Raw genomic sequence first — 16449 nt, forward strand, 5'->3', positions numbered from 1 at the left:
CTTTGTCACTGCTTCCATCATAACAAGGTTGCTGGTAAATCGATGGCCTGCTGTAAATACAATTAAAGCTTCTTGATCAGTTAATTGTATTAATGCAAATTTAATTTAAGTGATGAGGAAGTAAAGAATGTTAAACTATGTGTGTTGAATGCCTTGCGTGTTATGGCCTTTGTGTCTCCCTGGAACTCTCTAACCCCTCTCTCGTTCTGACTCATCCTGTCTCCTCTTAGTATCTCTCTCTCGCTTCCTCTGTCTGCCTCTCTCTCTCTCTCTCTCTCTCTCTCTCTCTCTCTCTCTCTCTTTCTGTCTCTGTGAAAATGCAACGTGCCTCAGAACAGACAGCACCAGCTCTGTTAGCCCACTTCAAAAGTACCTCTGGCGTCAGCAAATTGGACTGATCTTTTGTGAGTTCCTCTGGTGGCCGTTGGATTCTGTCTGTCCGGGAAGGACGCTCGGGCTGGCCATTATTGGGCTTTTGTTATGTTGCTTCTGCCTGAAATTTTGATACTGCAGACGTCACAGGGTGTCTGTGATGTCTACCCTGCCACCCCTGTATAAGAAGTATTTATTTGCTATAGACAAATGCATTTTCGCCTGTTTGTGTCAACTTTCTGAGTCTTTTTTGGTACAAAAATTCAGTTTTGATCTATTGATTTAACTTTTCAAATATTAAGATGTACTGTTTGTGAGGTGACATCTAAAAACTGTAAAGTTGGTAGTTTTGCTCTGTCAGCAATAAACCACGAGCTGCAATGAAATTGCAGCTCGATTAACTTGTAATCATGAATGAGCAACCTTCTATTTTTGGACTATGAGAAACACAACAAGTATGAGCCTTTCATGACGCCTGTCCAGCACCATGAACAGCACCATAAATGGTACTGGGAAGGCCCTCACTCGTTAGTATAGCATGAACTCTCTTTCTTTTACTAAGATGCACGCAGTAGTTCTTTGTAAGCAGTGAATTTGCCAGTTAAAATTCCCTCCTGGTCACTTTCTAGCACAACCTGAAACATGGTACAGATGTTCGGTCATGAAACAATACCTATCTCCTGGTGTATTCTGTCCTGGATGGCAGGAAACTTGATGAGGTACAACAGGCTCCACTGCAATCCAGCAATTATGGTGTCAAATCCTTTAGAAAATCACAAACACAAACAAATGCAGTAAAAAGAAAGCTTTCATCACTATGAACAGTGACACCACCAACACAATGAAAATATGTGAAATTTGTCTAACCAGCTCCAAAGATGTCTATGACGGTGTGAATGATCTGAGAGTTGGAGAGCACCGATGTGTCCTTGTTTTCTTCTCTGTCTTCACAAAGTGCAATCAGAGCATCTGTAATGTCCCGGATACAGTTCTGCAACCAGGCACACATACAATATGACAGGAAAGTTAACAGTGCTGCTGTCTTCTCAGGTCATTGCCATTGTCACTGCTGAAAAATCAAGCTATCTTTGTCAAACACAGTGTGATTGTTGAATATGGAAAAAATAGGTTAAAAATTTTAAAGCAATAATTAGGGAAGGGGCAGTAATCAGTTATGGTACGACGCGTGTCTTCCAGTGGGATGCTAATTCCTAATTAGAGTGCGTGCGAACATTTTAGCCACTCTGCACAAGAACAAAGGTCCGTCCCAGGGAACTTGTTTGTTATTTTTTTGGCTACAGTTACACTCACAGCTACTACTGTATGGGTGCAATGTCAGATGAAATGGTGGAAAGCAAATTAGTGGGGTAGATCTAAAGAAAACAACACTACAGACACGCCATCTACAGCGTAAGCCTTTGGTGAAAATATCTATTTTTGATTTTGTGGTTGCTGTACAAAATGTGGGCTTTGGGTAATACAATATTAATCAAAACAGTGATTAATAAATTATAGTTTTTAACAAATCTTTGTTGTGGTATGGTCTTGGTTGGCAGAATTTTAGTCTCTTTAGGTTAAATATCCACTATGGATTGAAAAAGCTTTAATTGTAAATTGTTCTTCTGCTTTATTTCTCTTGACAGACATCAATTACTGGTGTGACTGTAAAATCAAATCCCAAGTTTCAGTGTATGGAGTCCAACTAAAACAGCCAATGTATAAAGTGCAAACAAACAAAGACGGTCCCATCCCGCATAACAACAATGGTTTTGATGGCAATGTATCAGTAATAACTTTAGAATTTTTTCCATTCAAACTGAATCGTTGTCTACACATGTATTTACAAACCTTATCAAAGGTATTGATGTGTTCCTCAATGCTCCGCTCCATAAATCCATTCATTCTGCGAATGTGCTGGACCATCTTCCTCAGAGATGGACTTGGAAAGTAGCGAAACACTGGGAAGAAGTCAGCCAGGTTTCCTGCTGCAAAGATCCTCAGGACCTCGTTGTTGATGTGAACGATCGTGAGAAACTCCTTGTCGTTGTAGTCATACCTTTTCCCAAAACACAGGGCACAGACCACATTTGCCACTGAGGTCACCAGGGGCGTCACTGGATCTATACCTGTTACATCATGATCCATTTGCCCTTTAGCAGCTTGTTCACGAATCACCTCCACCATCTCAGCGGCCTCGGCGCATACATGCTCCTCCAGAAGGCAGGTGGCACCGGATCCTCTGGGCTCAGCCTGGGAGAAAGACCTGAGAGCGTTCTTACAGAGCTTTTTATGGAGCAGCCACGCTGTTCCGTACTTCTCACTGAAGGTCATACTGGTCCCATTGGCCACAGCAGAGAAAGTAAAAAGGTCAGGCCGCCCGGCGAAAGCTTCCCCCTGCCGAACCAGAGCCTGCCTGATGGTGGTGTACCCACTCAGGACGACAACACTCAGAGAGCCCAGACGCATCTGCAGTGAGGAGATAAACAACTGAATACAGAAGCAAATGTTTGCTGGAATCATCTAAAAAAAAAAAAAAAAAGCTTTTCATACCTTGAAAACATCCCCATACTGGAGCCTCAAACACGTGAGAGAAAGATGAATCTGGTCCCCCATTTGGAGCAGATTCCCGACAAGGGGCCACGGTGTGGGGCCAGGAGGAGGGGGGTATTTTGTGTGGTCCAGCTGGGAGTCACGGTGGAGGTGGAGGAAGGACCTGTGGCTCTTTCTGCCCCTGAGGGCCATCAGGAGGAAGGCGAAAACACAGAGAGCAACGGTGACACTGGACAGAGAGGCACAAGGGTTCTTGATGGGCAGAGTCCCAAACAGGATCAGGCTCATGTTGCAAGTGCAAATACTGAAAGAGCGAGAGAAATAAAAAGTCTGAAAAAAGAAGTTATCAGAGTCAAAATTAAGAAATTGTGACTAGTACTGTAGGCTTCAAAGAGTAAACAACAAAAGGCAGATATTCTCCATAGTAAAACTCACCATACAGTGTCCTCTGTAACTTTGGTGTATACCAGTGTAGAGCCCAACCTGGACAACAGAGAGCAGAGACCAGCAGGCAGAAACTTCAGGTCTGATCTTCGGGACCTTGTTGATGAGGATACCTCACAGTGCAGGACGTCCCTCTAAGCGGTCGCCGGGCCCCCTGCAGAGGGAGCTGCTGCCTGCTCACAATAGAGAGGCGCACATGGCGACAAACTTGGCTCAGAGTGGAGAACGAGTCCGACCCAGCCAGCCAGTGCCTGCATCGGCCCATTTGACCGCAAACCGGAACCATGCTCATGGGCCCCTCCTTTCTAGTTCTTACTGTCCCAACAAAGCGGCAGGTTGTTTGTTGCAGATCGTAGTCTGAACATGTATTTTAAAGGGGTCATGTGTTGTGAATTGTGTTTCAAAATATGCAGAAATGGGAAATGAATAAATGAATGAAACAAAGATTGTCCCTCTATTGCCATGACCATCCACTGATTAATACATTGTATGGGAGGGTATAACATGTGCAAGTACATTTTTTGTGATTTTTTTTTTAGCCTATATTTGAATGTATTTTGCTTTTCTGTTATGGAAGAAGCCTATTCTTCATTAAAATATATGATTAAATGTCTTTCTTACGTCAGTTTTAACACCTTAAGCATAAATAGTAGTTAAATTTAGGGCTTTTGCTTGCACAGAAAGAACACCTTGTGATATTAGTATGTTTGCTCAAGGGAAGATCTGGGTACTGGTTCACTGAAGTTTGGAATTGTTTAGTGTAATATCTATAATGTGTCACAAGAGAGCGCTGTCCGTCTGTTTAGACACACTCAATGTTTTGGCTGTGGTTGTGTTCTCAGGATGCTATGGTTTATCAATGACGTGCATCCCCCAAATCACTGCATCTCACGCCTTTTAGGTGCATATAGTTATACTAATGCCAACTAAGCTCAAACTTTTGTTATAATTGCAGTAAAACACCTGCCAAGGAACGACTGATATTTGTGTGGACTTGTCTACCAACAGCAAAGTCACCTGATGCCAATATAATAGTTTAATACCTGACAAATACAACATGTTTGTCTTTCATTCTCCTTTCATTTTTATGTTTTGTCATTTCTAACTTTTATCTTGCGGCCTCTAATTTGATTATTAAAGACATTTGTACATCTTGTTTCTTCCCTTTCACTCCTCACTCTGTTCCTTGGGCCTTCATCCCTCATTTCCTCTTTTTTTTCACCCATGACTGCCTTACATCTTTCTCCCCACTTCTGTGTCTGTCTCTCATTCCACTCATTCTCCTTTCTTTTACACTCTCCATCAAACTGTCAATTTAGCTCAAGCTCAACTGTGGGACACCCGGTGCTGTCAGGTCGAGCGACGGGTCCTTTGACCTGGTGGTCCACATCCTCTCCATGCGGAATCGGGTCGGTCTTGTCATTAGCTCTGGCAGAGACACACTGACTCTGTGGAGCCAGATTACATGGCGAAGTGTCTAGAAGGAGAATTTGTTGCTTATATTCAATTATTAATGGACCAGAGTTACAGACCAGACACGCACATCTCAAAACACTTGAGTGAACACAATGCTCAACATGTGGGTAAACTAAACAGACTGCTTGTACATCTTAGACAGCGTGTAGATCAAAATTCATAACACTTTTCAGCTCACTATAATTATGTCTCTGAGATGCAAAACCTTTGCACGAACAGAATTTGAATGAGCTCCTTCTGCTTCAAATGAACTGCATGACAAAATAGAGCGGCATGCATTAGTATGGGAAGATGGATTCCACTATGCTCTGCAACACTCCCTAAATTCATTTCTACTGATCTTTTCAATTGCTTAACGAGGGTTAATTACAGAGGTTGTGTTGTCCCAGGGGATAATTCTCAAAAGGATGTGTGTATTTCCAGACTAATCAAAATAGGCGCACCAGACAAAGTTATGTGATCACATTGTTCCTGGGAGACAGCGAAACAGTGGGAGGCCCGTTATCAAAGCAAACATCTTCCCAATTATGTTTGCTGCCGTGGAGACAGGCTTATTCAGGCAGTTCAGCTGAACTGATTCATTGATGATAGAGGGAATACAAGTGGCCATCACTGCAAAGCTGGCAAAGTCCAGACATTAGGACTTGACTGAAAGCCACTTGTGTTTGGATCGGTTTGAACTGTAAAAGGTTCATTTGTTATATACTGAAAGTATAATATTAGGGTTTGTGTTTTCAACAGTGCATTGATAATTTGATGATTACTGTTTCTACAGGGAACAAAAAATAGAGATATGATTTAACTTACACGGAGAATTAAAAACCTGAAAATCCATCATCTTAGTTACTTAAAGTAAATCCGCTTGAAACACATATTGTACAAATGACAGCTGAGCAACAGTGGTAGAGGAAGTACTCCATCAAGTAAATATGCACTCACTGGCCATTTTATGAGGCACATTTGTGAAATTCAATACAGCAGCTCTGTCTTTATGAGGTTTCTACATTTTTGTTGTTTGTTGACATCAGAGTTGCAACCGTTGGAAATGCTTGTGTACAGAAAATTATTAAACCGAGCCTAAAAACTCCTAATTTCATTGATTTTCAATTTAATTTGTTCTTTTTTGGTCTTAATTTATGTAAAGGAAAGACTCAATTCAGGCAGCAGGTGAATATTCTAAATAGAATGGAATGTAATACAGTAAGGCTCTCAGAGATTAACTTTTCTCATTCAATATTAGACTATCGTACACTTAAAGGCCTGATTAACTCTTTCTATTTTTTTCTTCTCTCTCTGACATTAAATCAGACTAAACTTTTCCTGTTTAGGTCAGTTAGGATTACCAAATTTATATCTATTTGTTAAATGCCAGAATAATAAGAGAGATAATTTTTTATTTTTTATTACGTTCTTCAAAGTCAAAAGTTTACACACACTAATGTTACTATACCAGATAATGATGATGTCATGACTTTGGAAGCTTTTGATAGGTTAATTGACAAAATTTGAGTTAATTGGAGGCAAACGTGTATTTTAAAGGCAATGCTACCAAAACTGAGGAAATGTATGTAAACTTCTAACTTTGAAGGAAGAAAAAAACTCCCCAAAATATTTCTCTCTATCATTATTCTGGCGTTTATCAAATAGAAATAATTTTGGTAATCTGACCTAACTGACCTAAAACCAGAAAAGTTTAGTCCCATTTAATGTCAAATAGTGAGGGGGGAAACACGTTATGTGTCTTTTTATAGAGTGTATGTAAACTTCTGGTTTCAACTGTATTTGTGTTTTTTTGGGTGTTGTTCAAATAATGGATAACCCTCCAAGGGGTTTTTGTATATTCTGATAAAAACACATATATTTCTAATCTACTGTCAGAATGTTACATCAGCATATCACTTTTTTACTACTTTAAACCAGTAAAATCTAAATGCTATGTAAAGATGAACAAGGCCACTACCATCCATGAAAAGGTAATTGGAATTGAAAGCTGCAATTATTTCTGACTTCTGACAGCTCATTACGCATCAAAAAGTTTTTGAAAAACAAACTTTTTTCTTTTCCTCTCTTGTGTAAAAACTTCATCCTTCCCTCCGTTGTCATGTCAACCGAGTGGGTGCGCGCGCCTGAATCGAGGGACACGTGCGTTGCGCTGTGATTGGTTGAGTCCGAGCAGCGATCAACACGTGTACGGGGGACCCTCCGAGTACCGAGCAGGACTCCCGGTGCTCCGGTGCTGTTCCGGTCTGCAGCGCTGAGAGCTGCAGGTATATAAAGCAGCGGAGAGGAGGCGGATGGAGAGCAGCTGCAGCATGTCTGTGAGCGGAGTGAGAATCCAGCAGAGCGGAGGCGCCTCTTCAGCATCACTCACAGGTAACAAAAACTTTTTAGACTCATGAAATGTTGTAAAGTCCTGCAAGCGGACAGTTTGTGCTTTCTAGTAGCAATAAAAACACTGCAGCTGTTTTTAAATACAGGAGAAGGAGCTCATTTTCTATGTTCTCTAAGTGCTTGTTCTGCGAAATGCACGTTTAAAAAGTGTTCTTAAACAAAAACTCAAATAATTAAAAATGCTTAAAATAGCAGCAAACATCTTCTAATCAGTTGTCACCTCAGCTTTAAATACAAAAATTACATGCAATGTTAATGAACGTTTTCTATATCCTAAAATGTTAACATTTGCTGTGTATTTCTATGTGTTATGTGGGATTACATGTAGTTGTCAGTTTTTGTTTGAATATAAGATGAAATATTACTGAGCCAGTTCATGATAAATGCTTTCCAGTAATTTGAATGTCTTGTAAGGATAGGCCCTTCAGTGGCAGCATCTTTTTTTTTTCAAAAGGAGTCATTTAAAATGGTTCCTGCTTTCCAGCAAATGTGATGGAGCACGCCTCTTGTAGTATTTTTGTCCTGGCCTGCATCTTCCAAATCTGTTCTCTAAATGAGGTCCGGTCCTCTGTTCAGAGCCAGCCCGACTTTGCGGTGCCACTCGTGACCCCTGACCGTGTGGTGTTACCCTGCTGACAATGCCAGTATCTCATTTGGCACAGTTTCTGTTTACTCCACTGGGCTGGGATGAGATCTTATGCGCAGGGTTACACGAAAGACCTATTCTCACTCAGTGATCCATATGGTAACTTTCACAATCATGTACAAATGCATTGCTAAACACAAAGTATGCATACAGGGGAGTTAGAGTAACACTAGTTTCCATTTCTGTTTTGCAGAGGTAAAACATGCCAACATGAACTCTCAAGCGAGCAATGGCCATGAACAGCAGGCTGGTAACGGGTGTAACCACCAGGGTCCAAACCAGGAGCACAGATCACAGCGTGTCGATGGATCAAAGACGAAGGCCCTGCCCACTCCAATCCCAGACCCCCAGATTCTTTACACGAAGGTGAGCTGCAGCAATCAGAGCTGATACATGAGCTCCAGTTTAGTTCAGATTTCTTTGTTCCCAGAGGACAATTGAGCTCAAAACAAGAATCACTGGTATGCAGAATTCCACAAAGTTTTACAATGAGACAATCAGATGTAGGAAGCTGATTAAAATATCCAAATCAATCCCTGTTAATGCAGGTTTTGATTTTTAAAGAAAAATGTACCTCACAGTGATCTGTGGAGATGTTTTACAGCAGGTAGTCAAGGACTCTAAAACAGAAAAACCCAAACAAATCAGCTGTGTGATGGTTTCGATATGTGTCTTTTATCCTCATCCTAAAATGTTTCATGCTTCCTGTTGGGCAAAATCATTCTAGCTGGGCAGATTGTCAGTTTTTGTCATCTGGTCTGTATTTGATCACACCAGCCTGTTGATAACAAGCTCAGCTACCCTTCAATATGGTATCATGCACCAGTGACGTAGCAATTTAGCATCTATGGTTTGTGTCCAAAATGAAACTTAAATATGGTGTTTCTGCTTGTAATTACAGGAGAACAGAAATGCGGTTTTAATGAAATGAAACAAGAATAAAGGAAACCGTTCATTGGACCACAGGATCAGTTAGGAACAGTAATTACCTGGAAAGGCATGCAGATGCATCTCGTAAAAAGAATCAGAGGAGACAAAACAGCTCCTGCTAAATAACAAGGAGCCTGTTATTAGTTTAATCTGGCTGAGAGGAGCTGATGCACCGCACCATGTGTTTCAGACCGTCTTTGATGTGCTTTTAGACAACAAGTGGGGGAGATAATACTGTACTGTTTCTGTGAGTTTTTCTGCTCTGGTCCCTCAGTTGTTCATCAATAATGACTGGCGTGAGTCATGCAGCGGCCGAAAGATTCCTGTGTACAATCCCACCACAGGGGAGCTGCTATGTGAAGTGGAGGAGGCTGACTCAGTGAGTACATTATATATCACCAATAAATCACGAGTGTTTACTAGCAGTGTACTAGCAAGAGTACAAAAAACTAGAAGCAGTAGAGTTTGTTCACCACATCACCTTATGTTTTGAGTTTTGCATCCTGGAACAAGCATCTCTTCTCTCTCTGCCCCTTTAAAGGTTGTTTTTAGGGGGATTTTTGTTGGTTAAAATCAAAGGTCTGAGGTGTACAGCTCTAAAGACTGTGAAATTTATGGCGTGATCTGGTTATCAGGGATTGATTTTGACTTCCTCTACTCGAACCTCTAACAGGAGGATGTGGACGAGGCAGTGAGGAGTGCCAGAGCCGCTTTCCAGACGGGATCACCGTGGAGATGCATGGACGCCTCAGATCGAGGTCGTCTACTTAACAGACTTGCTGACTTAGTGGAGAGAGATCGGCTCCTACTGGCAGTGAGTTACACACACATAGAGGATGCCCCATGAAACCACACAACTGGTTTATTAACGTAAAGTAAGAGTGCTTGTACTCTAGTTACTGTGTTTTCCCTTCCTAGACACTAGAGGCTCTGGACTGTGGCAAAGTGTTTCTCATGGCGTACTTTGTAGATCTGATGGCCACAATCAAGACCTTGAGATATTATGGTGGCTGGGCAGACAAAATTCATGGCAAAACCATCCCTGTTGGTAAGTTGGCACCTTTTCACAATGGATTCCTCACAACTTTAAGTGATATATTCAGATTATTATCATTTTTATGCCTGACAAATATATTTCAACATAATAAAAGACCCAGAGTGAATTCAGCACCCTAATGAAATAACTGTATGTATGTTTTTAGATGGAGAGTATTTTACCTACACACGACATGAGCCCATTGGAGTATGTGGCCAGATTATTCCTGTGAGTACAAAAATGATCCTTTACAAACATACTGAAACTGGATACAGAACATAGCAAACATTTATTTAACCTCTGAACCCCAAAACTCATCAGCAGATTTGAAAGGCTTGTTATCCTTAAAAATGTTCATTGCTTGCATCTACAAAAGCCAAAAACTGTAAAAATGCGATGGTCCTTTAACTACTGAAAAGTATCCGAGTCTCAGCTTGAAAATGAAATGTTACATCGAAATCACTTTACATGTCTCACTGCTTCAACCAGATTCCCTAAAAGCAAAAAAGTGTTCCTTGGCACAACTGTGAACCCATTAGTAACAGTCACTTTTTACTTGAACTGCAGGTTGTACCTTACTTACAGCAGAGAGAAAAGTATGGAAACAGATTTAAACTGGAGGGCCCTCAGTAGGGGGCTGCTCCTGCTGGCCATGATACAGCATTTTTGAACAAGATGACCTTTGACCTCTAGCAGAGCTGTTCTTGCAGTGATTGACCTCAAAATCAAATCATTCTGAGGAGAGGCCATTCCTAGCTCACCTGTAAAACATCAGCTTGTTAGACCTTAGCACTCGAGCTAGAGACTGTTCACAGACACACGAACAGACGACAGACACAGTCAGATACAGCTATAAAAATAGGTCGTAGAATCATAGTTCTTTCCAGTTAGTAACACCTGTAAACACTTGGAAAAATGTTGTACATGTTGGTTCCAGGGCTGCAAGGTGGCGCAGTTGTTAGCACTGTTGCCTCGCAGCAAGAAGGTTGCCAGTTTGTGTCCCTGTGAGGGCACCAGGATCATTCTGTGTGGTGTCCCCTGCCTTTGCCCTAAGTCAGCTGGGATAGGCTTTCAAAAAGTTTTATGGCATTATAACTGCGTAAAACAGCATCACAGACAGTTTCCATAGAGGTGCAGGACTTTATACTGCTGTCAAAAATGAGCCACAGTCAGGAAAAAATACAACAGAAGCAAAAAATGCCCCGAAGTTGCTTGAAGTTCAGAATTGTTATTATATTGGGCTTTCTAGTCACTAGAAGCTGTAATGAGCAAAGTTTGAATAAATTGTAATTTTATACAATTTTACAATTATGTGTGATTAAAATGTAAAGCCTATTTCAGTACATTGAAAATAAACCACAAAGATTGATTCCAAGAAATCTGGAAGTATATAAACTTTAAATGATTTAAAACAAACAGTTTTGAGGTAAAAACCTGAAACTTTAGCATCGCCTTCAAAGTAGAGTTGTCTCTCTTCATGTTCCTACAAACTAAAAAATAGACATGGCAAAAAAAAGAGACAAAACACACAATTAGCCTTTTCTTTTCACCCTTTCTATAGATGCCATGATCTTATCGTTTTTGTGAATTCCTTTCCATTTGATGAAAATCTGAGGAGTATTTGTGTAACCAGGTTCTCCTGTTTCTGCAACTTGAACATGTTTATGTTTATACCTTTTTGTTCCACAGTGGAACTTCCCAGTCATGATGTTTGCGTGGAAGATTGCTCCCGCTCTGTGCTGTGGGAACACTGTAGTCATCAAACCTGCAGAACAGACCCCATTATCAGCACTGCACATGGCTGCACTCATCAAAGAGGTACTTGGATTATTACTGCTGCTACACAACAATGATATACATGTGGACAAAAGCCATAAACTAGCATTGAGAGATTGTCAAGGCCTTGTGTAGCAGTAAAACTAGAAAGCCTACTTTAGCATTATGTCTCAGTAAAGAGGATGATTTATAGTGGCTCTCTCTCTCTGTTCAGGCTGGGTTTCCTCCAGGAGTGGTGAACGTGGTGCCGGGTTATGGTGAGACAGCAGGCCGTGCCATTTCCCACCACATGGACGTAGACAAAGTAGCCTTTACTGGATCTACTGCTGTTAGTATCTAATGCAATAAAAAGTGTCTTTGTGAATGGTGTAACTTTACCTTTTTAGTGTCATTTGCTCCAATCTACATAAACTCCTCACTGGTATGTAACTGTGTGTCTCACATGGTTATTATTGGTTGCCAGGTTGGGAAACTCATCCAGAAGGCTGCAGGAGAAAGCAACTTGAAACGAGTTACACTAGAACTCGGTGGGAAAAACCCAAATATTGTCTTTGCGGACTGTGACTGTGAGTATGTGCTTTTTTCAGTCAATTTTTATATGTGATGTTCTTTTCACACCTCCACTATGTCTTACAGTGTGCATGCACTGAATGGAATTTCAGTGACTTTGTGCATTATGGGTTGACAAGAGTAAGATGCTTTATAATGACTAAAGATGTAAATGTAATGTGAACAATCAATGTGCATAAAAGACACTGAATGTTAAAGTTGCATCAAACAAACCAATAAATCGAATGTGACCTTTTGTTAAAGGAGGATAGCCAGTGTTTGGAGACAAATTGGTAAAAAATTAAACATTGTTAACCTTCTGCAGAATGTGGAGTGAGCTTGATAGAATTGGCAGAAGCTGAAGCTCAAACATATTGTTAGATGCAGCTCCACATTATGTTCCACTGCTGGTCAAAACCTTTTAAACTGTGTTAAAGAGCACTATAAGCAAAAAGATATTATGCTTGTGCAACCCTGCTTACCTCTTGTCAACAGTCTAGGTGCAGTATTTTAGACTTTATGCGTACATGTGTATCTTGCAGTAGAATATGCGGTGGAGCAGGCCCATAGTGGTCTGTTCTTTAACCAGGGCCAGTGCTGTCTGGCTGGATCCAGGGTGTTTGTAGAGGAACCAATCTACGAGGAGTTCGTCCGTCGCAGTGCAGAAATGGCCAGATCCAAAGTCCTGGGAAACCCACTCCTGCCAGGTGTGGATCAGGGACCACAGGTATACCGTAAACTGTATTTATTCAACTTCTGATACACTTTTTAATGGGCCAAACTGCAAGAAAGAAGAAATTATGTGAGCTACTGTGTGCTGTTTTTTTGAAGATTGACCAGAAGCAGTTTGATAAGATAATGGAGCTGATAGAAAGCGGGAAGAGGGAGGGGGCCACGCTGGAGTGCGGTGGGTCCATGTGGGGTCAGCACGGACTTTTCATCCAACCCACCGTCTTCTCAAATGTCACAGACGATATGCTCATAGCCAAAGAAGAGGTACTCAAAACCACTAGATAGTGCACATGATAAAATACATGATCTGGGTCTTTAGTCTACCCCTGCTCTACATTTTCTCCTTATCTATTGTTTTCATCCTGTATTCTGTCAGATTTTTGGTCCAGTGCAGCAGATCATGTGTTTCCGTAGCATCAGTGAAGTCATCCAGAGAGCAAACGCCACACACTACGGCCTGGCAGCAGGAGTGTTTACTAATGACATTAACAAAGCTCTCACAGTGTCGTCTGCTCTGCAGGCTGGGATGGTCTGGTAAGGATTAAATCCTCCTGGAGGTCTTCCTTAAAGTTATATTAGAATGGCTGTTATAACATTTAGCAGCTAGACTGGATATGTTTTGCAAATATCCCGAGTTCTAGTCTTCCTAGTGAAAAAGAACACTTCTGATATGCACAAAGTTATTCTTTTGAGGACAGATTACATCACTTACAATTTATATGAATGGGGTTTTGTTAATACAGACAAATACTGTACAGGTCTGTTGCAGATATCCACAATGTGAACTACAAATAAATGCAGCTGAGTTATGATGAGTTGTAAATAACATTTCAGATATTTACTGTTTAGTTCCGAGCAGTCATAATTATAGTTTCCTTCAATTCAAGATATCTACATTTTTAGATGTATTAAATTAAGTTTTAACGAGTCCGAGTGATGCTGTCAATATCTTGAACCGGAATTATGACAAGTAAAAAGGATATTGTAGGTATCTCAAACTGGAATCCTGCTCAGTCAGTATGTCATTACAAATATCTTGAATTGGAGTACAAACTTGGTGAAATCACCTTGTAGAATTTTGTAGTTACATCAAAAACTATGGCAAGCAGGAGGAAGAGGCGGCTTGGTTTTGAACATAGTATGGCACCGCAATCATAATCCCATATGACAGGTGTTTTACGCCATGTCAGCCGAGGCCGAGGTTTTTGTAAATTTAAATCACAACTCCTTCCTTCTTATTTCACAGCATTTTCTAATGATCTTATGTCGTGACTCAGTTTGCCTGGGTCGGGCCAGCAATGATCAGGTACCATCATTAAAACACTTACTTCAGGTCCCAAAAAAAAGTTGTACGAGAAGGAAAAAGTCTCCAAACAGTCATCAGAGTCTGATGGGAATATTGTTTATTCGAAACAGAGGCTGCACGAACAAACATGAGCAAAATCTCGAGACTTGGCTGGCTAACAATGTATTACATGTCCTTATATACTTGCAAACTTCATCCAACTCCCTCCTACCATAGAAAAACCCCAGCCTGATTTCTTTGATACCCATCAGAGAGTCCATAGTCAGCATTATGTCCTGCTTAGCACAGCATAATTTAAGACTCTGCTGCTACACAGGGTTCCTGCTTGCACGCCCCCCCCCAGTGCCCCAGTGGTGGGCTTCTTATGACTTTCCGGACACCATCTTTACTGGGTCATTTCCAGGCTGTGGTGTCCTTATCTGAACTCGCAGCGCGAGGGAGATGGCATGCGTGTCAGGCCTGCTGTATCCCAGCTTGCCAGCAGGTCACAGGCTTCTGTAGATTTTCATTTTCATTTTTATTTTATTTTTTCCATAAGTTTGTCCAGTATATTCATAACTTTTTGTTTTGTTTACACATGATATAATTTCCTCTCATTATCTCTTTATGCTTAACTTTTACATATAACATTTTAGTCTTATTTCCACATTTACTGAACCTTCCTAATCATATCTTGAGGTTTGTCTTTTATGTAACTCTAAAAATCAGTTTTGTCTTTTGTTCAATTCCAAAGAATCCCACAACACTTATCCAAATCCAACAGTTGCCATTACTTCCGCTAACACTTTTCAGATTCTTTGTTGGCTCAACATCCAATGGGAAGCCTGACCTGATCACCATAATGCATCACAATAATCATGATGATGTTTGAGATTTCTGCAACTACTGTTCTGACTCATCCAAACTGAGCTGTTGTTTTTGACCGGTCACAATGGCGCTATAAATATCCTCACAATGATGTTGTTGATATCTTTTAATTCCAGATTGTCAAATTTGGTTATTACATGTTAAAACGGCTTGCAATAATATTAGACACTGAAAGAGACTGGTTCACTGGAACAAGGAGAAAAGGAAGAAGCTCCCGGTTTGTTTTCTGGCTGCTAGTGGCAGCGTTAGTCAAAGGGCCACCACTCACAGCCTGGCTGCTGTCCACAGCAAGGAACAACCACAAGAATCCCAATCTGAAATAGAGAGGCTGCTCTCAGTGTTATGATAAAGGCTGAGTAAAACACTTGGTTGTATTAATAAGTAGTCAGGCTTTACTAGTTGCTGATCTCGTAGAAAAACGACCACCTGAATGGCAGACTTGAACCCTCTCATGTCCCGGAGCTCTTTGGACTGAGTGAATACCCGTCTGAGGTTCAGTCTTGTTTTACCTCGGTTTCTATCAGTCTCCCTCTTCGCGCTCTTTGCCTCCTCCAACAACGAGGCTCTTTTTCCTTTGCCAGGTAGGGTTTCCACAGTTACTCGGGTTGTTCTTTTACCCGTAAATCGAGCCTTCACTTTCCCGTGAGATTTCAGACTCCGTGGCAGACAGAATTGCATAATGAAAGCAAGACTTTTAGGGAACCAAAGGCCAATGGTGTCATTATTCTACAGCCATACGTTGCTTTAACATGATGAGTTCAAGCAAAAAAGTATGTGTCTGTTGCTGCTTCAACACAAAGTGGGGAATTTCTTTGATAAAGTCGTTGGCAAACAGCCTTTGATTGTTATGTAAGGAGGTGAAACTAATGCTGCTTTTTTTTCTAGGGTGAACTGCTACAATGCCATGAGTGCTCAGTGTCCGTTCGGTGGCTTCAAGATGTCTGGGAATGGAAGGGAACTGTGAGTGATACTGTTGTATAATCTCTTGGGCAATAGCCTTTTATACTTGCTGTATTTATGTCCAACACACAGCTACATATAGGTCAGTACTTTGGTAATTGTAACACTGCAACTGCACTCGTAAATGGTAATTTAATGTGAGTTAACACATGATTTTTTTCCTCTACATAATCAGCGTTGTTTGTTTTATTTCAGGGGGGAATACGCTCTTCAGGAGTACACAGAGGTCAAAGCAGTCACCATTAAAATCTCACAGAAGAACTCATAATAATGTTGGACTAACTTTGTACCATCCATTATAATCCATCCCATAAATTCTTCAGACGATTTGGCACCTGGATGCTCTGAAGACGTCGTCCGTTGTGTGTCACTTCATGAACGTTTATTCCTGTTTTCTGCTAAGAAATGCCCTAT

The 16449-nt window shown here is 41.0% G+C and overlaps 2 protein-coding genes across 3 annotated transcripts; one reads left to right on the plus strand and one right to left on the minus strand.

Annotated features, from left to right (window-relative positions):
* Positions 1-1045: 1045 nt before the first annotated feature.
* LOC103356626 (cytochrome P450 1A1-like) lies at positions 1046-3210 on the minus strand (the record flags this gene model as incomplete). Its single annotated transcript, XM_008280849.1, has 4 exons — positions 2923-3210; positions 2221-2838; positions 1240-1363; positions 1046-1135 (listed from the first exon to the last, which is right to left on the minus strand). Coding segments are annotated over exons 1-4 (1120 nt in total), but the record flags the coding sequence as incomplete, so codon positions are not given.
* A 3944-nt stretch (positions 3211-7154) lies between these two features.
* On the plus strand, positions 7155-16303 carry LOC103356603 (retinal dehydrogenase 1-like). 2 transcript variants are annotated; one of them, XM_008280823.1, is made up of 14 exons: positions 7155-7215; positions 8073-8245; positions 9084-9188; positions 9483-9623; positions 9728-9857; positions 10012-10073; positions 11535-11663; positions 11836-11949; positions 12085-12187; positions 12713-12897; positions 13002-13166; positions 13279-13436; positions 15961-16035; positions 16231-16303. In XM_008280823.1, exons 1-14 carry the CDS (start codon positions 7155-7157, stop codon positions 16301-16303), a joined length of 1674 nt encoding a protein of 557 aa, XP_008279045.1. The 2 variants fall into 2 exon arrangements, with proteins under 2 accessions (XP_008279045.1, XP_008279046.1); XM_008280824.1 differs by lacking the exons at positions 7155-7215; positions 8073-8245; positions 9084-9188; positions 11836-11949 and having other exon boundaries at positions 9549-9623.
* The last annotated feature ends 146 nt before the right edge of the window (positions 16304-16449 follow it).

Source organism: Stegastes partitus, unplaced genomic scaffold (genome assembly GCF_000690725.1).
Source record: "Stegastes partitus isolate 25-593 unplaced genomic scaffold, Stegastes_partitus-1.0.2 Scaffold211, whole genome shotgun sequence".
NCBI lineage: Eukaryota > Metazoa > Chordata > Actinopteri > Pomacentridae > Stegastes > Stegastes partitus.

What these genes read in the sequence shown, in the direction of transcription:
- LOC103356603 (XM_008280823.1), top strand. Translation starts at nt 7,155, where the DNA reads ATGTCTGTGAGCGGAGTGAGAATCCAGCAGAGCGGAGGCGCCTCTTCA. An exon ending in CCCAGATTCTTTACACGAAG is followed by an intron (nt 8,246 to 9,083) that starts GTGAGCTGCAGC and finishes CTGGTCCCTCAG; the next exon opens with TTGTTCATCAATAATGACTG. An exon ending in CCTTTACTGGATCTACTGCT is followed by an intron (nt 11,950 to 12,084) that starts GTTAGTATCTAA and finishes ATTGGTTGCCAG; the next exon opens with GTTGGGAAACTCATCCAGAA.